The sequence below is a fragment of the Desmodus rotundus genome, chromosome 6 (assembly GCF_022682495.2).
Source record: "Desmodus rotundus isolate HL8 chromosome 6, HLdesRot8A.1, whole genome shotgun sequence".
NCBI classification, from domain to species: Eukaryota; Metazoa; Chordata; class Mammalia; order Chiroptera; family Phyllostomidae; genus Desmodus; species Desmodus rotundus.
Genome location: NC_071392.1, coordinates 45295885 through 45317490, shown reverse-complemented (window position 1 = coordinate 45317490; position 21606 = coordinate 45295885). Strand labels below are relative to the sequence as shown.

General features: G+C 36.0%; 1 protein-coding gene across 1 annotated transcript in view; it reads left to right on the top strand.

Moving 5' to 3' along the window:
• The window catches only part of RELN (reelin), a 581497-nt gene that overhangs the window by 329384 nt on the left and 230507 nt on the right, over positions 1 to 21606 (top strand). The window contains exons 9-10 of the mRNA XM_024557430.3: positions 7203 to 7299; positions 9758 to 9998. Coding sequence (XP_024413198.2) covers positions 7203 to 7299; positions 9758 to 9998 — 338 coding nt within the window. The remainder of the gene's footprint in view (positions 1 to 7202; positions 7300 to 9757; positions 9999 to 21606) is intronic.

The following is a 21606-nucleotide window of genomic DNA, read 5'->3' as shown; positions in this document are numbered from 1 at the left end:
ACAGTAAAACCTGAGAGAGAGCTGAGATGATGACTAGCAGGGTATACAGGGGAGAGGGGTTCAGTCCTTTAGGTTTTTCTTTACTAAAACAGGGCTGTTACAGCATCTATTACAGCTATTACAAATCATGAACCTGAGTAGAAGTAATGGCACAAAACCTTGTCCCAGCATATTCTGACCATGTGAAAATGTAGCACTATTTAGAAAAAAATAAATGTGCTTTGTGCCCCAGAAGCAGTATAGTGAAGTGGTGAAAAACATGACTTCTCTCTGGTCTGTCCAGTTCTAAATCCCATTCGTCCCTGAGTAAATTTCTTAACTTCTTTTTGCCGCTGTTTCTTTCCTTACTTGTAAAGTGGGCATGCACATAGACCTATTCATAGCAACCATAATTGTTCCTTTGAGTTACTGGATTTTTTTTCTTTATGGGTGCTATTAAAACAATAACTAATCAGATTTTCTGGGGGTTTTTTGGATGCCAGGAACTGCAAAATCAAATTTTCAGCTTCACTCTAGCAATTGTATGGACCTTATGAAATGTATCTCTACACTAATTTGTCTTGTTATCCTACTTTCAGAACACCTTCTTTTTCTTACCAAGGAAACCCATCTCTGCCCCACTCACACAATTACCAGTGTTGTTAACAGATAACTCATTCAGGTTTCAGTTTTCATTTCAATGTTTAACTTACAGCATTTGCATTAAAGAGTCAAGAAATGGCCCAAAGTAAAAGAAACTATAGAGAAAAAAACATGCTATAGTTCTTTGATAAGCAGTAATTAAATTTAGTATTTAGCCCATGATTAAGTACAGTTAGAAATTTGCTTCTTTTTCCAGGGTAAATGAATTTATGAAATGAAACAAAAATATTGAATCATAGCTGAAATCTATTAAATAATATGGGCTAAAAATTTTTCTAGGCATTTTTCATGTATTAACTTCTCAATCTTTACAACAGTTCTATAAAGAGATTATTATTCACTTTTTACAAATGTGTAAATTGTGCACAGAAAAAGTAAGTGACTTGCCCAGGGTCATACAGCTAAGAAGTGTCAAAGCCCAGATTGCAACCCTGGCAGCCTGCCTCCACTGTTCACTCTCCTGAATCCTCAGATGCTTTCTCTCTGGGAGATAGCTTACTTACATCAGAGGAAGTTTCAGTCTAAAAAGTGAAGGAAAAATTTTATATAGAATTATCAGTAGTGCTAACAAGCCTTGAATTTATTATATAGAGTTGCCTCATAAGATAAAAATGAAATATGATCTGTTTGAGGATATATGATACATTATAAGATGTACCTACCATCCATGATTTTTTCATTAATCCATAATATTACAATTTAAAGTTACATTTTTCTAACATTACAATTTTATTAGGTTTCTTTCTAAACTTACAAGTGGGTATTTTTTTTTCCATAAGAGCAGTGTGTTAATCTAATAAAGTATTTAAACAAATAAAATAAGTCAACTTAAAGAGACAAGATAATGTCTTAGGATCAAGAAGATATTACATTTGAGAAACTTTTTAATGCAGTAGAAAATGATTCCTGATGGAGAGGTCAGAACTTGTGCCTTGGAGATGATATTCTGTGTGGCTTATGGCTACTTTGAATTACTTTGCAGATTGCTTATTTTCAATTATGCTGGGCCATTCTAATAAGACTTTACTATTAAGTAAAATAATTCATCTGGATATCATTATTCCTCACATTACTTTATCAGACTGATAAAAATGTACCAAAATTACTCATGTAATTTGTCTATGATATTTTTATTCCAAAGGCAAACTAGATTATGTAACTATCTAAGGCATTTTTAATTAACCTGGAGGAATTATTGCCCTGTTGACTATACCAAATGGTACCAAAATTAATGTGTGGTAAGGATACATGCAGTTCACATATTCTAAAGCTTGGCTGTCAGAGTTTTACATCACCTTGACTCCTCAGGCCAGTCAAAAGTCCTCAAGTTCTATCTACTACTATAGTTCCCCTTTTAGTAGAAACATAACTCAGTAAAAACAAAGAAATGGAGAATTTAAAATAAACAAACTGCAGCAAGTTTATTTATAATCCATCCAGAGTGTAGTGAGTTTCTGCTGTGTACCAAGCACTGTTCTGGGTACTGAAGATACAATTAGTGAACAAAACATACAGTTTCTATTCTGATGGAGCTTGTATCCTAACAGGAGATGGACAATGGGCAAGTACACGAGTAAATATGATAAATTTAAATGCTAAGTACTATGAATAACATAAAAATGAGTGATAAAATGGAAGGTGATTGGAGATTTTGGATAGACTTCTTTAGATTGAGTGCTCAGGGAAGGCTTCTTTGAGGAGGTGATATTTGCACAGATACCTAAGGATCTCAGCTGCCAGCCTGTTATGGGAGCAGCACTAGCTCTTTTCATGTCTCTGCCCTTCCTACCTGTCTGAATGTGTCTTTTTCTGTAAATCCTTGGTTGTAAGACTTCTGATCAGCTAGTCTTCAGTTAGTTATTCAGGTCAATTGTTTTTTTATTGTAGTTCAAGTACAGTTGTATCCATTTTCCCACCACCACTTTCCCCTGCCCCACCCACCCCAACCTCCCACCCTCAATCCTACCCCAGTTTGGCTTTGTCCATAGTTCCTTTATACATGTCCCTTGACAACTCTTCCCCTTCTTTCCCCCATTATCCCCATCCCTCCTACCCTCTGGTTACTGTCAGTTTGTTCTTTATTTCAATGTCTCTGGTTCTAGTTTGCTTGCTTATTTGTTTTGTTGATTAGGTTCCACTTACAGGTGAGATCCTATGGTATTTTTCCCTCACTGCCTGGCTTATTTCACTTAGCATAATGCTCTCCAGTTCCATCCATGCTGTCAGGAAGGGTAGGAGCTCCTTCTTTCTTTCATTTCCATTGTGTAAATGACCATAGTTTTTTGATTCACTCATTTACTGATGGGCACTTAGGTTGCTTCCAGCACTTGGCTGGAAATTGTAAATTGTGCTGCTATGAACATCAGGTCAATTACTCTATGTTGTAGTTGTACTTCCAGTTTGGACTGGAAGGAGGGGAGTGTAACATCCACCTATTCTGCCATTATCTTGTATCTCCTAATACTTGTAATGTTGACTTAGTGACTTTGATGAGAGATGGCAAGTACCAGATATTATAAGTGTAAATCTCATGGGAGATGTAATCTTGGGTAGTATATGTTATAGATGTTATTTAAAGTCTTAAAATTGAGTAAGATCCCCAAAGGAGGCAATGTAGATAAGAGAAGAGAAAAGCACCAAAACAATTTGTTTCAGGATAGTTTCAGGGTATTTTGTAGATATCTGCCTTAGCATAGGAGTAGAGATGACTTGTATTTATATTACAATGCATTTATTTACAAATATTGTATTATATTAAAAATGTGCATCATTATATACTATGGGGTTGACTAAATAACCAATAATAATGTAAATGGTAGTTACTTTAATAGCTATATGTTTATCTTTATCATTTATTAGTTTATTCATCAATATAAAATCAAGATTTGACAATAAAGACCAACTGGAATCAGTACTGAGGAGGCACTTTTAACACAAAATATCACATTCTTCCCAAACTGTGGATATTTCAGTAACCTTTGTATGTGTAGCTCTACATATGACAGCCATATATATTTCATAGTCTGTTGGATTGGGGTCCTCAGTAAGTTTTAGAATTTCACTTATTTTATTTATGGATCAAACTTTAGGAATCCTTAATCACTTTGTAGATTACTTGTACTCTTGCTAGTGGTAAAAATGAAAATCCTCATATGTATGTAAGAACTAAAGAGAGTGTTTGAATTTTTAGATCAATTTAAGTCCATCAGTGGCTCTCAGACCAGGCTTGTATACCCATGATTCTAAATTATCTTTTCTCCTTCAGCAATTCTTTAAATCTCTGCAAAATTGCTGCTTTAGAGTGCAAGCTTACATTGGAAGTTATATGAAGGGGAGAAAATGGATCTGCAAAAATGGGGGGTATTTTGCATCTGACATTGGGTTTCTCTTTCCTTTCTGATTTTAAATATCAGCTTTAGCAATTAAAGAGCCTTGATTTAAGAGGGGAATGAAAGAGGTAGCTATTGCACATGGCACCTGGTTATTGTCCCCTCACTGCATATGAGGTGCTTTGAGGGATGTGAGAGCTCTACACCGTAGCATCTGAGAGCAGGGAGTTGGCGTGGCATTAGTCACCTGGGCCCATGGACATCCCCTCATCTCAGAGTCAAGTAACCATTGTCAGCTAAGCCAGGACAATCTTATTTTGCACACTGAAGTCTATGTGACAGCGTGGTTGTGATTCAGGAGGGTTTATGTGAAGAAAAAATTCTCCTAGTTTATGTAGAACAGCTACAATTGGAGTGGGTGTGGGGAATCATTTATTCACTGGACTGGTGCCATTTGGAAAGGTAGTTTGGTGGGAGCTGCCTCAGAGTGAGGCAGATATCCAAAGCTCACTGTTTCTGTTGAGTGGTGCTGCTTCCAGCTGGAACCTGCCACTTCAGTTCACCGACTAGCCATTTATACACTGTACCCCAGCCCTGGTCTTCCAGGTGTCTATCCCTATGTCAGAGTCCCTTTGTCCTGTTGACCGTCTCTTCACATGGGAATACTTTAAGGTAACCCTGGGCTAGTTCTGTTTCCCAGGGTGCGCATTTGATCTCTAGGAACTGTGCACCTTTGTCCCACTGGGGGTGGAAGTGCAGCTTTGTCCTGAGGGATAAAGCTTTTATCCTGAGTAACTGTTGAAGGATAAATTATAAGCAGGGAGGTAACATGATTTCAGTTCTGTTGTAGGAAGAGTACTAGCAACAGTGTGGCTGAATAAGGACAAGTGAGGCTAGAGACTGGGACACCAACTACTGGGACACCAACTACTGCAAAGTCCTGGCAAGATCTAATGAGGTTCATTGACAGTGGTGAGGAGGAGATGGGTGCAAAAGGTGTTACTATTTTAGATATGAAAGATGTAATGACTAAGTGACTAAGGAAAGGTGAGACGCCTCCTAGGCTCCTTTTTGTTTTATGGGTTCATAGTCAATTTAATCTTGCAACACTGAGAGAGTAGCACAAGAAAATAGATAGGAGAGATGACCTAACAAGGTCATCTCCGGACACATTTTTACTTTGATATTTACCAGCTTTCCTTCTCTTTTCTCAATTTGTAAACAGTTTACAAGGAATTGAATTCTGTAAGGAACATTTTTAGTTATCATTTGTTTTATCCTTTCCTTTTTCAGGGATTCACCTTATACATTTGCTTTTGAGTACTTACAGTGTATGCAGCGTAAAGGAAGCACATAAATGCCATTTGAATTCTTAGGCTAATTTGAATTTTCTTTTGAATTAAACAGATTGTCTGCCAGACCTTATTCTTGTTTGTGTTGAAGTTTGTCCCACATAATCCTGGCAGTTTCCATTTCGAGTCCCACAGTTTGATATTTATTTTAAGCAGCTGCTTATGAACGGTAGAATTTAGCAATGATCAAAATGGTATAAGGTGGGTTTCTGTTTGAGCTCAGGGTTGCTGGGCAGCTTTCCTTTGAATACTTTTCCTTTCATGCTTTTTTACCTATGTTTTGGCTGTGAGAATAAATCTAGGAAAACTTGTTTGGCCTTTAAGCACATTGCCAGCTTTGGTGATTGCAAACTAACTGGTGTTGTACTAAACACCACTGAAATAAAATGAGTCTGATTAAAGCTTGAAACTCTTGAGTGCTACAAATATAAAAACTCAGCAGATGCCATTTGCTGAAGCTGAGGCTCCTCTAGCAGATGGGTGAAGGTTGACATAAATTGCACCACGTCTTTTTCTTTTGGTTCATTTGTTTTTAATATAGTATTTAAAATGCCGCTGTACTCAATGACAATAGACTTTCGGCATATGTTTCATGACTGTTTGGGGTACCCAAAGGTCTTTGAAATTACACTCATACTATGTCTTATTATATGAATTCATTAAACATGTAGAAACAAATTTTTAGCCGAGTTTTGAAACTTTCTTGGTGTTAATATTTCCAATATTGAAAATAGAAATGGGAAATAATCACCAAATCGTCACAACAGGTCACAATGTTTCTCTTTTAAATCTTTAATGTTGGACTATAGTAGAATAATATGTCATATCTTCCATAGCTCTCATTCATTTAGTACGTGAATTTTCTTTACAATACTTTAGTTTCTCACATACTATCTCATCACTTAAATAACACACACACAGTAGAGGATGTTTTTATTCCTCATTCAATGTAACAACTTATGTACCATTTAATGCAATCACTATTACCTGTATTTTTGCCATATATAATGTATACCCATGTTTTGGGCTCAAACTTTCAGGAAAAAATCTTTCATTTTAATTTTTTAATTCAAGTATTTATTTATTTATATTTAGATACTTGTTTTTTAACACCAATTATCATATTCCAGGGAATTATTTTGCATACAGATATCTTTATTGCTTTCTAGAGTTACACTTTTAACACATAAGCATAATTAAAAGAATTAAAAACATTTATATAGCTATGGAATTAGTACTACCCATGTATAACGTGCATCCTTATTTTTTCCTCAAAAACTTGGGCAAAAAAATGCACATTATACATGGCAAAATATGGTAATTATATGAACTTGCTAGAACTATAATACACTAACCTTTCTATAAGATTTAGATACTTGGCATAGAGCTTACGTGCTTATATATTTTATTTATTTTGTTATTGTTGTTCAAGTACAGTTGTCTCCATTTTCACCCCACCACACCCCCACCCCACCCATCCTCACCTCCCACCCTTAAACAAGCAAGCAAAATACAACCTGAGACATTGAAATAAAGAACACTGACAGCAACCAGAGGGGAGGGGGTAGGGAATAACAGGGGGAAAAAGAGGAAGGGTTGTCAAGGAACATGTATAAAGGACACATGGATTAAGTGCTTATTTTATAACTTAATTTAGAAGTTTGTGTGTTTCTAAGTAAATCTGCAACTCACCTTGTTCTTCTTTCTGATTCCTAAAATTATTTATCAAATAATATTCATCAGAACTGTTTAGCGTAGTTAGAAGGAATGAGGAAACAATTAGATAAATATCCAAATGGTTGTAAAATCATCTAAATATTTATGGATAATATGTAATTACACTGTTTTTTTTAACTGTGAAATGTATTGCTGTTTACAGGTTCAGGTTCATGTCGCTTTAGTTATTCAGACCCCAACATCATCGTATCATATGCCAAGAATAATACTGCAGACTGGATTCAGCTTGAGACAATTAGGTTTGTTATCATTTAAAGTATTTCATAAATTCTGACATAGGTGGGTTTCTCCTTCCCTGCTTGCCTTCATTCTACCACTGACTTTATTCTTCATGGTTAAATGTACTCTGATTGTTATGTTAAATGGCGTGGATGCACACGTATCATGATATACCCTATTTGAAGATGTATTGTTAAAACTGTCCTTTTTCCATTTGGAACTTCCCATTGTTCAGTAGTAGCTCTAACAAGTTATTTATTTTCTGGTAAAAACATATTTGGGATAATAACCTTTATGATGGAGTCCTCCACAAAATTACATCACCCATTTCTCTAGGTGGCCTGACTATGGCCTGTTTATAGGCCTAGGATTTTGTCAGATCCTACCTAACCTCCTTCTAGTCTGTGGTGATAGTGAGTTAGTAGCCACTGGACATTTGGCATCTAATACCCAGTTCTGTCATTTTCCCTCTAACTTCCCTAAGGCCAGTTCTAAAACTCTATCATCATAATTATGATGCAACTTGTAATCATTTATTATATTTTCTTTATTTAAAAAAAAACCTTCAATAAGAAGAGGAAGTAGGATGCTTGAAGAAGTTCATTCAAGTTGAAAAAATGTGGTTAAATTAGCAAGAATCAAATTATGTTTACTACTTCTGCATAGATTAAATCATAAATCAAAATTCATAGTGGATGTTTTATTTCAAGTATGGTAAGATATAAAAAGGAAAAAGATACCTTGAACTTTTATAAATTAGTTATTCTGATTGGTTTAGTTCTCAAGTTAGTATAACACAAGTAGAACATTTTCTGTAAGTTTTGTAGTTTTCTTTTTTCACATGTTATTTTCCATACTATAGTTCCATATTGAGAAAATGATTTATGTAGGGGGAACAACAAATATTAGGTTCTTAGTCTTTAACACCAAATCATCCCATCCAAAGTTTTCAGTTGTATTTATAATACAAAAATTTTTATAAATCTAAGTTGTAGTCTAACCAAAAACTGAGAAAAGTGATTCCAATTCATGGATTTTAATAGATTTTCTTCCTTTGTACCAGGATAACATAAAATTTATAGATACCTGGTATAAACCAAGCTATGATATGATGTGCCAATTTTATAACAGAACATTTTGCTATTCTTTCTATTTTTAGTGGTTATGAAAATACATTGATATTAAACACTTATTTGTATGAATGGCATTAGCAAAGCACCATAAATATTGGAAATTTTACCCAGACCTCCATTTTCTTTCTAATAGCTGTATATCATAATTTAGATAAATTGTAGTAGCTGAAATTCTCGCTAAAAAAGAACTGAATGATTTGATATAAAAAATAATGAATGTACACATACATTTAATTAAAACATATGAAGGTCACATTCAGCTGGTTTCATGTGGTTTTTTACTATATGAGATTTTCAAGTTTAGGTCATGAAAACTACTATATGCAAATTTTCCTTACCATTTAGTGACCAGAATGAATGTATTTTCAATCCCTTCTGAAAAGTAAAACATATTATTTTCATCATTTTAAATTCTTTTGAAGCCAAAGACATATTCATTATGAAATATTTTAAAACAAGGGGAAATTGATTACCCCTAAAGGTAAGGTACCCCATCTATAATCTATACTGACAATTCTACAGATATATATGTGCTTCGCTGGCAAATGAAAAATGTCTTTTCTGCACTCCTTTCAAAACAGATTTATAGTAAGCCAAGAGTGCTACTAGTTTGCATTTAGTACCACTTTTAATCTTGGCTAAACCAGTAATATTTACTATAACAGGTTTCTATGTTGATAGAATGAAATGTTTAATAAAAATACATTATTATATAGCAGAAAGGCCTAGATTCTAACACACTCAATATAAAAATAATGTTAAATTATATCAAATTTTAAAACATTGATCTTCATCAAATTGTAAATAATTATAGAGCACTTAATTCTCATGGCAAATCTCACATCTCATATAAACAAAACAAAAAGGTATCAGGTTAGTAGAAATAAAATATCACATAAAGACTGATTATGAATCATAGCAAACAATTGTCTCTAATAGATCCAAATTTCAAAGTAAGAGCCAAAATTAAGATAATTTTATAGTTTTTCTCCTTTTTTTCTTCTTAGTATCAAATTAAAAAACTGTGCTGGATACACTGTGATTTTCTACAAGCACCATGAAAGTGTCTGATACTTTCTCTTCAACTTTTCCTTTACTAGCTTAGTGCTTGCCTTGTGTTGAAGGTAAACTTATTGAAGATATTTAATATTTAAACTGTCATCACTTAATCTGAGCATCTTAATAGTCAGTATATACTAAAAGATTGAAGGACCATGGAATTGTATTTAATCTGTAATGTATATACTATTTTTAAGTTAATAAAACTACAGTCTTAATTAAGAAACAAAATGAATCTGAAGTTCTTTAACTGTGACTGTAATTCTCATCTCATGATATGTTCCAGAGCCCCTTCCAATGTCAGCACAATCATCCACATCCTCTACCTTCCTGAAGATGCCAAGGGGGAGAACGTCCAGTTTCAGTGGAAGCAGGAAAATCTTCATGTAGGTGAAGTGTATGAAGCCTGCTGGGCCTTAGATAACATCCTGATCATCAACTCAGCTCACAGACAAGTCATTTTAGAAGACAGTCTTGATCCAGTGGACACGGGCAACTGGCTTTTCTTCCCAGGAGCTACAGTTAAGGTTTGATTTCTCTTTTGTTCCTTCTCTCTCATCTAATACCTAAAGCTCAATAAACCAATTTGTTTTAAGATAACTATTCTTACTAAACCTACTAATAAAGGAATAGGCAATGTTCTTTTTATGTTACCTTCTCCTTTAAGGATAGCAAGTCACTGTTACAAAAACATTTGTTCATCCATTTAACAAGTATTTTTGAGGAGCTACTGTGCCGGACTGAATCTAGAGAACATAACCACAAAAAAAGCAGATATATTTCTCCCTTTAATGTAAAAATTCCTTTAGTTTTTTTGGTAAGATGGCTCTAGTAGTGCTTAGTTGTCTTTAACTTCATTCGAAACAATTTCGTTAGATTGTATTGTGACAGCTGTCATATTAGCATATTTTTTTATTGTTGTTCAAGTACAGTTGTCTGCATTTTAACCCCACCACTCAACCTCCCACCCCACTCACCCCCACTTCCCACCCTTGACCCTACACCCCTTTGGCTTTTTCCGTGTGTCCTTTATACATGTTCCTTGACAACCCTTCCTCTTTTCCCCCCTGTTATTCCCTACCCCCTCCCCTCTGGTTACTGTCTGTTCTTTATTTCAATGTCTCTGGTTCTATTTTGCATGCTTGTTTGGTTCGTTGATTAGGTTCCACTTACAGGTGAGATCATATAGTATTTATTTGTCTTTCACCACCTGGCATATTTCACTTAGCATAATGCTCTCCAGTTCCATCCATGCTGTTGCAAAGGGTAGGAGCTCCTTCTTTCTTTCTGCTGTATAGTATTCCATTGTGTAAATGTACCATAGTTTTTTGATCCACTCATTTACTAATGGACATTTAGTCCATTAGTAAAGGTTGCTACTTAGGTTGCTTTCAGCACTTGGGTATTGTAAAAAACACTGCTATGAACATTGGGTTGCATAGGTTCTTTTGAATTGGTGTTTCAGGATTCTTAGGAAATAATCCCAGCAGTGGAAATGCTGGGTCAAAAGGCAGTTCCATTTTTAGTTTTCTGAGGAAATTCCATACTGTTTTCCACAGTGACTGCACCAGTCTGCATTCCCACCAGTAGTGTACTAGAGTTCCCTTTTCTCCACAACCTTGCCAGCACTTGTTGTTTGTTGAATTATTTATAATGGCATATCAGCATACATTTAAAAAAATCAAAATTGGTGAATTTTTGTACATTCACTTTAACATTTAAGACAGAAGAAGATATGCGACATTTAAGGCATATTATGCTTTATTATTTCAAGAAAGGTAAAAACTCAACTGAAATGGAAAAATGATTTGTGCAGTGTAGTGTATGGAGAAAGTGCTGTGACTGTTGGAAAATGTCAAAAGTGGTTTACAAAGCTTCTTGGTACTATTGACATTTTGGCCAAATAATTCTTTGCTGTAGGCCTGTCTTACACACTGGAAGATGTTTAGCAGCACCCTTGGCCTCTACCCACTAGAAGCCAATAGTAGGAGGTAGCCAACATACTCAAAATATACAAATAAATAAAGTTATTGGTGAAAATGAAAAATGTATCTTTTATTTTACAGAAAAAACTAAATGGACTTTTTAGCCAATCCAATATATACCATCTCATATCATTTGGTCCTTATAAACGTACAAGGAAGGTGCTATATTAACTCCATTTTACAGATGTTGAAAGTGGACATAAAAGTGTTGCATAACTTGTCCAAAATATACCTCTCACCAGTGGCAGAGCCAGGATTCAAATACAGGAAACTGACTTGGTCTTGATCTTAGCCACCACATGACTTTGCTCTTATAAGTAGTAAATAAACACTGATGTGCTTCTGTTTCTCCTGTTTCTTCTCAACATCCATCCATTTGTTAATTATCTGCTCATTTTTTTCCCCATCACTTTCTGGTTCTAAGTGAAAAGATTCTTGTTTTTCTCATATTTCTTGATCTGATTTTTATACATTAGAATTTAGTAAGTTCAGATCAAACTCTAGTCTCCTTCTCTTCCACAGCTGATTTTGTTTCCACAGCTGATCCTAGTTACTGGTCCATCTCAAGTACTGACTTCTAATCTAAAGTGAACTTGAGATAGGACTATTAAAATATTCCCCTTATGGAGGCAGGAGACATTTTAAGTAACCTGCCTGGGAGGTGAAATAGAGTGAGAATGGGGAGACACTAAAGAAAGAGAAATCAGCAGTCTAGTGGTAGCAGACTGCCTCTGACAAGGATGTTAAAAGCCAAGGCCCATACAAAGGGGTGCCACCAACAAAACTCCAGCCTCATTCCTTAGTAGAAATTCCATTATGCTCCCTCTATACTCAAGACCTTTGATGGCTTCCTGTGTAGGCCTGAAAGATATAAGACAAACTCCCTGGCATGGAACTCAAGGCCATTTTCAGTCCAGGCCCAACCTAACTCTTCATCTTCATCTGCCCCACTCTGCTCCAGTGTCACAAATACAGCACAGAAGTTCACACTCCCCACCCCTTTATACATGCTTTCCCACCTTTCTTTTTTCTCTGCCTAGCAATTCCACATAATCCTTTAGGGCCCAGTTTAAATGTCTGTCCATGTGAAGTTTTCTATATTTAATGTCTTCCTCCTCTCTGTGCTGGTGTAACCATTAGATTGAACAAACTGGACTTGGGGGTGGGGTTTGACTGTAGAAAAGAGGTCCATTCTTCTTCCCAAGTGACCATTCAAATTCATCTCTGCCTTCTTTGCACAAAAACTAAGGCCTGTCCTAAAATAGCTGGTAGACCAAAAATGTTATCCAATAACTTCAGTCTTCTAAACAGTCTTGGTTTAATAACAAATATGACCAGTTCACTGTAGTAATCCCACTTAGGTCTGCTGCTTTGGGAATGCAGACAGTGGTAATCTCTTTTTTCACCAACCCCCACGAGTTTCATCCTCTGAGCCCTCCAAGGAAGAGACAAGATGGAGATATTGTTGTAAGCCAAAAGTATTGATCCTTCATCCTGGCAAGTGGTCAAAACTGGCTGGCTGTTGAACCTACCAATAGGCTCTTTGGAAATCTCCCCACTCCTTGCGAAGCCTGGATTGCAGTCCTCCCATGCATCTCTCTTGTATGCTTCTACTCTTATCCACTGGGACCTCTGGCTAATTGCAAGCTTTTTCTGCTGAGGGCTCCTTACCCCCTCAAGAAGTGCTTTGGGGACAGGGTCTTAGACAAACTAGGTTGTCTCTTGTGTGCACAGGCCTAAGCCTAGTCTATGGTGAACAGTCATCTTGGATCTGTCATTGGGAGGAGAGTAGTTACTTTTAAATGCAGCCAGCCCTCTTCCTAACTAACCACCTGCCAGGAAGCTCCAGGCACTAGTCCAAGCAGCATGGCCTCCAGGTGGGATTCTTGAAGTTCTATACACCAGGCATAAGTTGTGGAAAAGGTACCCTCCTCCCCTGACATGGGCATGGATGGGACTCATAGCTCACCAACACCTTCTAAAGAAGTCATCTCTCTATTGTCCAGATGCCTACTCCCATCATCTGCAAGCTTGCATACCTTCAATGTGAGTGATAACTGAGCCCTTTTACCACCTCTTTTGCTAGATCCTTATATGTAATCCATCACCTCACTTAGGAATGTGGAAGAGTTGTCACCTATTTTCTTGGAGCCTCAACCAAAACCGAAGCAAAATTAGTTCCATTTCAACATTTTGTTATACTGTACATACACCTGTATGAGAGCATTTATAACATTGCTTTATTTTTTATTTATGTTTCTCTTCTCCTGGTTAAAATGTTAGCTTCTTAAGCTCAGGAACTATTCCAAACCATTGTTGAATCCCAGTGTGTAGCACATGCTAGACTATTAGGTGTTAATTGACTTGGATGAAAAGTTGGAAAAAATAAGAAGACAACCTAGTTTATGGGGAAGAAAATGAATTTCACATTCAGTGATGACTTGAAGGCAGCTAGAAATATTGTGAATAGGACTGGATATAGCATAAGTATTAAGAAAATTGACATAACCCTAGGGGTGCATATCTTGGCTTCACCATTTACAAGTTTTAGCCACGTGGTCCTGGGCAAGTTATTTAAACTCTCAATTCCTCAGTGCCCTCACCCATAACAGGACTAATAACAGTATGCAACTAATGTCATGATAATTAAATCAAAAATACATATAAAACCCTTAAGATAGTATCTGGCATGTAGAAAGGACTTAATAAATACATGTCCTTTTAACTGAAAACTTTAGGAACAAGTAAGTTTCACAAGGAAGTTAATACAGAGGAAAATGAATAGAAGACAAAGGATTAAGCTGACAGCCCCTAATATGAGGAAGGGGAAATTAACAGGGTACAGAAAATACAGACTTCACAAATTATGTCACCCTTACATGCCATTAAAGTAACATCAAAATGAAATGCACTAAATTGAAAACCCTGGACACAACTATTGCCCATATTTGTAATCTTTGGCAATAAAAATAAATAATTTCCATTGGAATTGTTTCAATGCCATGCTCATAATTTGAATTATTAATATTAGTAGTTTTTGTTATAAACAACAAATGATTTTAAGTTCTACTATTTATAAAACAAGAGAATAGAGAGTAGTGAGTATGTAAACTGTCTAGCTGATGAGTTTGAAAATAATGTTTGAGAATGTCAAGTAAAATAAGATACAAGTGAGTCACTGGTATTCAGAGTTCATATTTCTCCTTGTCTTTTTTACATTTCTTTTTCAGTTTTCTTGGGAATATTTAATCCATTTCATCTAAGCCTATCCTTGTTTATGTCAAGTAGGGCAGAATGATATAATACCAAATAGAGTAATTAACTTACGGAGTTTATGTGATCTGGGGAATTGCAATTATAGGTCATCAGTTTAAAGCTGCCCTGGATCAGTAGAAGGCCGTTACCATCTGTTGGCTCTTTAGTAATTAATACAAAATAGATGTATAACAGCAACAGTTTCTAACACTGGACCTGGCCTTATATTTGTTGTACTTTTTTTATTTTGGAGGACTGTAAAGGTTAAAGAAGTAATATATTCTTCCTATACAGCCATCTGCATTTCTCCTCCATTCTCCTCACAAATTTGTGGCTTTGCCTGACTCGTCTTCCGATGTTTTTTCACAGAACTTGCCCACATGGAAGAAAAGGCACACCACACTTTTATGCTTCTAATTACCGTCATGATTTTTCATTTCCCACAAATCCCTAAGCAGCCCTTTGTTCATGACCAAGTAGGCGGGGCTCTAAATGCCAATAAATAGAGTGCTGCAAGTCATAAAGCTCCCCAGAGCACCGCCCTCATTAGCAGTCTCCCAGAGTAAGCAGATCATGGACTCTGCAGGCAAGGAGCCTGAAAGCCTCTTGATATTGAACCAGCTCTATTAATTATTGGTGTGATGATTTTGCCTTCTTTTACAGAATATTTCTTCATTTTTAACTTTTCAATATGGTTTCTGCCCATTCATTTGCCTTGTGAGAGTAGCTTTTGCTACGTTGGCTACCATCCCTGGCAGTACCTCTCTGTGTCAGATGGCTGGGAACATTGGTGCCACATTGTAGACTAGGAGGCACTATATAACTCAATAAGTGACCATCCTATAAATTTTGTATCCAGCTGACACCATACATAGTGCAATATTATCGACTATATTCCCTATGCTGTACTTTACATCCCTGTGACTATTCTGTAACAACCAATCTGTGCTTCTTAATCCCTTCACCTTTTTCACCCATGTCCCCAACCCCCCTCTAATCTGGCAGCCGTGAAAATGTTCTATCAGTTGGTTTCAGTTCTGCTTGTTTGTTTTGTTTTTTAGATTCAATTGTTTATAGATATGTGTTTATTGCCTTTTTATTGTTCATATTTTCCTTATTCTCCCCCTCCTCTCCCTCCTCCTCTTCCTCCTCCTTCTTCTTAAAAAACCCTTTAACATTTCATATAATGCTGGTTTGGTGGTGATGAACTCCTTCAGATTTTTCTTGTCTTGGAAGCTCTTTATCTGTCCTTTGATTCTAAATGATTGCTTTGCTGGGTAGAGTAATCTTATCACTGCTGCATAACCTGAAACTGATATAATATTTTATGTCAACTATAATTTAAAAATAAAAATTATTTAAATAAAAAAATAAAGGAAAACAAAGAAAGAAAAAGTTTTGGTGAAGAGAGCTTCCAATTCAGTGTCCTAGGGGAAAAAAAGAATGGGAGGCATATTCTTCCTGCCTGAAGTGGGACAATGAATAATCTCAGGGCAAGTTCTGGTGCTCCAACTCACTGACAGTGGTCTTGGTTTTGCCATCAGAGTTTAAAGGAAATGAACTGATATTTTGGGCCCTTCCATTTAAGACATATAAAATCAAAAATCAACATTTCACCTTGGGTAGGATTCTCATAGCCAGGAATGATACTTTCAGTAGCATGGATACTGGATGATAAAAATAATAATAATAACAATAATAGTAATCATAGTGATAATAATAATGTGAATAGTAGTCATGATGGCATTTCATGACTGCTTTCTAGATGCCAGTACAATGAGAAAGACCCTGTCATTCAAGGTTTATCTATAGTAGATGAACATTGGGTATCTGTTAGGTCTCTGGATGTTTATTGCTTCATTTTCCTTAGTCACTCTTGAAACATCTGGACAAGTTCATCAAAGTCATCTTTTTCCAACTGTTCAGACACGTCCTGCAGTCTGAGAATATCCTTAATTTGAAGTTCAGGGAAAACACTAAATGTAGGTTTTTGAAGGATCAGCCTGGAGCTGCTGCAGCTGCCTACTTTCTATGACTCACCATCAAAGAGAAGAGCTACAGAAATCAGTGAAATACTCAGAAGAGAACCCAGAAATTTGTCCACTTCATCTAGGTTTTCAAATTTCTCGGCATGTAGTTCTTCATAGTAATTTCTTACAATCCTTTGTATTTCTGTGGTATCAGTTGTAATCTCTCCTCTTTCATTTCTGATTGTGTCTATTTGGGTGCTCTCTCTCCTTTTTTCTTGGCGAGCCTGCTTAAAGCCTTGTCAATTTTGTTTATCTTTTCAAAGAACCAGCTCCTGGATTCATTGATCCTCAGAATTGTTCTTTTAGTCTCTATGTTGTTTAATTCTGCTCTGATCTTGGTTATTTCCCTCCTTCTACTTGCTCTGGGCTGTCTTTGCTGTTGTTCTTTGAGATCTTGTAGGTGTAGGTTAGGTTGTTTATTTGAAATGTTTTTATTTTTTTTTTTAGGTAGGCCTGTATCACTATGAACTTCCCTCTCAGGAATGCCTTTGCTGTGTCCTATAAATTTTGGGTTGTTGTGAGTTCATTTTCATTTGTTTCCAGAAACTTTCTGATTTCCTCCTTGATCTCATTCTTGACCACTTCATTGTTTAATAGCATGCTATTCAATCTCCATGAGTTTGAGTGCTTTTAGTTTTTTCCTTGAGATTCATTTCTAGCTTCAGTCCCTTGTGATCAGAGAAAATGCTTGATATGATTTCAGTTTTCTTGAATTGGTTGAGGCTTGTTTTGTGGCCTATCATGTGGTCTACCTTTGAAAATGTTCCATGTACATTGAAAAGAATGTATATTTTGCCTCTTTGGGATGAAAGGCTCTATATATTTCAGTTAAGTTCATTTGATCTAAGACATTGTTCAATGAAATGTACATCATGAAAATCAAATGATTTAAGAACCTATCAGTCAGAGAAATGATCAATAATCAAGTATACGTTTATCCAGGACATTGATCAGAATTAATCCGCAGATCACCCACCAACCACTGATGAAAACGCACTAAGAAGGTGTTCTGACTGAGGCAACTGTCAGTCCCATTCTGAGTGTCAGGATTTAGAAGTCAGGACTTAGCATAACTGATTGCCTTGCCAACTTCTGTGTAAGGAGCAAGTGACACTAATAAGGGCAAGAGCACTACTGTCTAGGAAAGGAGACCTGCATTTTGAAGTTTTCTCTTATCCAACAGGAAAGATCTTTTCTCAGTAACAATGACTTACTTCCTAGAGTCAAAGCGCATGCATGTATGATTGGCTCCTTACCTACAACCTGCTTACAACAAGAGTTCACAGGATCTTTGATAGGAGGAGGGTAAAGCGCCTAGAAAAGTAGAATATTAAAGGGATGGGAAGGTTTCTGGTTTGCTTGGACTTGCCATGAGCTCATTGGATTTCAAGATGAAATTTTAGGAGAAACCTAGAATTCTGCATAATTATTGAAGCTGAGGAATAATTCCCAAGAGGTCTAGTAAAACTCTGAGCCAAGCAAAGCTGCCATACATCCAAGCCAAAGAACTGTGCAGGACAGTGCTGTTCTCATTTTGCATGGGGCCCAAGAAGCTAGAGCAACAGTGCAAAAGCATGAAGGTGGCCCTTCACATGCTGCTAAACCCTAAACCTCAACTCAATACTTCTGAAGTAACTGACAAACATTTTGAGGGAAGCTAATTTTGTTCTTGGTAGAGTTTATAATTTGGGCAGCAAGTTTAAAAAACAAAAAACAAAAAACCTTTGAGCAGAAAGTGAAATTCTGGGAGAAACTTGGCTTAATGTCTAATCTCTTTCACTTCTACTTCTCTCTGAGACAAGATATTCTGGCTTTCCAATAAATTCCCTTATTTGCTTATGCTAGATCTCATTTGATATGCTACTTGCAGCCAAATAATTTCTACTTCAGACAAGAACTTTTCTTCATGTATTCAATCATTGTATGATGAACTGGATAAAACATTTACCATTCATTTATTGGTTCACATGAAAACATTATCCTTATTAAAATCAATATACTATTGCCTCCTGTAAAAAAAAGAAGAAGAAGAAGAAGAAGAAAAAGAAGAGAACCCAGGGATAAATGATTAGGAAAGAGCTGTGAGCAGACTTTAGTTTGTGGGTTTTTCACCCTCATCCTTTAATAGTAGTACCCCATGAAGCAGTTTCCAAATGGATTGGTATGCCACGGAGGTGAATATTGGCAAGTAGCTGCTTTATTTTTGTTTCTTTGTTCATTCTCATCTTTAGTGGTAGCCAAAATCTGTATTTTGCAAGCATGAATGATCTATGACTCCTTGGTATCTGTTTGTGTGTGCCTGTGTGTGTAAGGGAGAGAGAGAGTGCTTTGCTCACTCACCATTAATACATGTTTATATCTGCTCAGCTACCCTGGTTACTCTCAGCTTGTGAAGGCGTAAACCACTGGCTTCTGTTAACTCTGCAATTGACCCACAGATTAAATGCAGATAACTTTGAGATAGGTGCTGTTACTCATATTTTTTTTATTTTTAAGAAATCTTTCCACTCTGATTGCTGTGCCTGTATGTGCTAATCTTTTCTTTTTTATTATCCTAGTTCATTGTGTTAATAGCAAAGAATTCCAGATTATACCTTCTACACATGTATGTCAACTTGTGTGGAGAAGTGAATCAGTGCTAAATGTTACAGATTCTGTTATAAAGGTTTACCTTTACAATAGGCTATGATTTGATCACATGTATTTAAAAGTAGTCTGCTTAAAAAAGTAATTTATTAAATTTTGCAAATTTATGCCAAGAATTTGGAGTAATTAAGTATACAGAATTTAGAAGGATCATATCTTAACCTTCTCTCTACAACTATACTTTCAGTTAAACAGGCTGCTTTCTCTTTCCTACATTTATTGTTGATAAATATCCAATAATGACAAATTTCCTATTTTAACAAACACTGAAGGCTCTAATTAAGACAACAGCTATTAGGTAAATCAACAACCCATTAAGAAGAAGCATTTAGTTAGAACAGGAGAGTTTATTAATTTTCTTATAGCTCGTATACATTATGCATTTGCCAAATTCATGGTCCCAGAGGACACTAGGTGGATCTCCAGTCCTAAATAAGAATCGAATCTTTCAATCTGGGTTTCTGCTGCCACCTGTCTAATACTATTGCCACAAATTATTTAATCATTAGTGGAGAATAAAGGTCAATACATCTAAATTATGAAAACATAAATAACTTAGTGCAAGTTGAGGCTAATGAAAAAAATCTAAGGCAGATAGTGAAAGAGATAATCACACTCAAAGCAGAATTCATTTTTAAACATGCTGTTTTGGAATATAATCCCCTGGCAGAGTGATATCTACCCACTATAATGCTCAGAAATTAATCACCCCAGAAAATGGTTTCAACAATTTATTTTATGATGCTTTTAGAATGTAAGGACAAACAGGAGGAAATCAGATATGCTTTCAGGAATGTTCTTTGCAAATCATTGTACTGGAAACTATCTGGTCTGTAACTTGAGGGATTTGAGTCCTGTCTTTGTAATGAGGATAAACCTGAGCTCAGTAAGACTTGTAGCTAGCCCATGTTCCCATGTCTTTTTCCATTAAGAATCGGAATGTTAACTATGGTTTTCTGGCCAGATTCCAGCGTGGTTAATTGCATGCTGTCTACCTAAATTCCCTTTGCCTGGGATGTTCTTCACTTTGGATCACATTACTGTTATTGTCATGTTTCCCCCAAGAGCTGGGTACACAACATTGTAGAACGAGCCAGAATATAATTTGTTAAACTAATAAGAGTACTTTGGGGATGAAGGGTTAAATGTAAGTAGGATGTTTTTCACAAGTCCCCCCAATGCAACCTATTTGTGCAGTAATTAATGTAGAATAGCATTAGTGGAACATGCATGGAATGGAGCCAAATCACCATGACATGAGTGGCAATAATACAGAAACAAATACATTTGATAAATTCTGTTAAAAATAACTATTCAAACAAGTCCCAAGAGCCTCTCTACCTAATGTACCCAGTTTTGTTTGTTTTTTATTTGAAACTGACATAATCACTAAAGTTAATAAAATAATCAGTAAGTGAAATTTATTTTATTCTATATGAACATCAAAAACACAGTAACATTTTCCATCAGCTTTGCACCTAGACAGCACGCAGAGCAATAACTTGCATAGTGACACTCATTAAAGTAAGGTTTGTTAAATGCATGAATGAAGATGGAGCAAAACACAGGAGGGATTAACATTGAATGATTTCCTAAGATTTGCCAATCTTTAGTAGGCATGTTCCCCACAATATCTCATCTAATTCTCACAATTGCCCCCATTTCACAGATGGAAAAACAGGCTCAGAGAGATCAAGTAGCTTCCTCAAGATCAAACAGCTTTCATTTTCATAGACAAATATATTTACTACAAAGCAGGTCCTTTTATTCTTCAGTATGTTGCAGCCTTCCATGTTGTGCTTGGCATGCTTGGCCTTAATTTGAGAAGGCAAGTCTGAAAACCTAGGACATGGTGAAAATCAAGTTGATCCCCATCGACAAGGTTAACAACTGCCCTATGGAGTTTTACATTGTTATTCTTCCTCTCATTACTCCAATTTAAATCTGTCACTATTGCTATTTTAGAGTTGTCATAACTATTGCCAAGTAATTATACACTTGTCACAAAATATATTATAAATTGAATCTTTATAAATCTCAGTATAAAGTGGTTCAAATGTGAATGTTTAATGAATCCAGAAATAATAAGAAAAAATATTCTTTAGGCCCCAAATTTCACGCACCATGATTGATCTAGTGTGTTGACCAGAGAAAATGCACTTCAGCACCTGCCCCTGCACTGTGTTCATAGCCAAGTTTTCAGTTATTTAAACAGCATT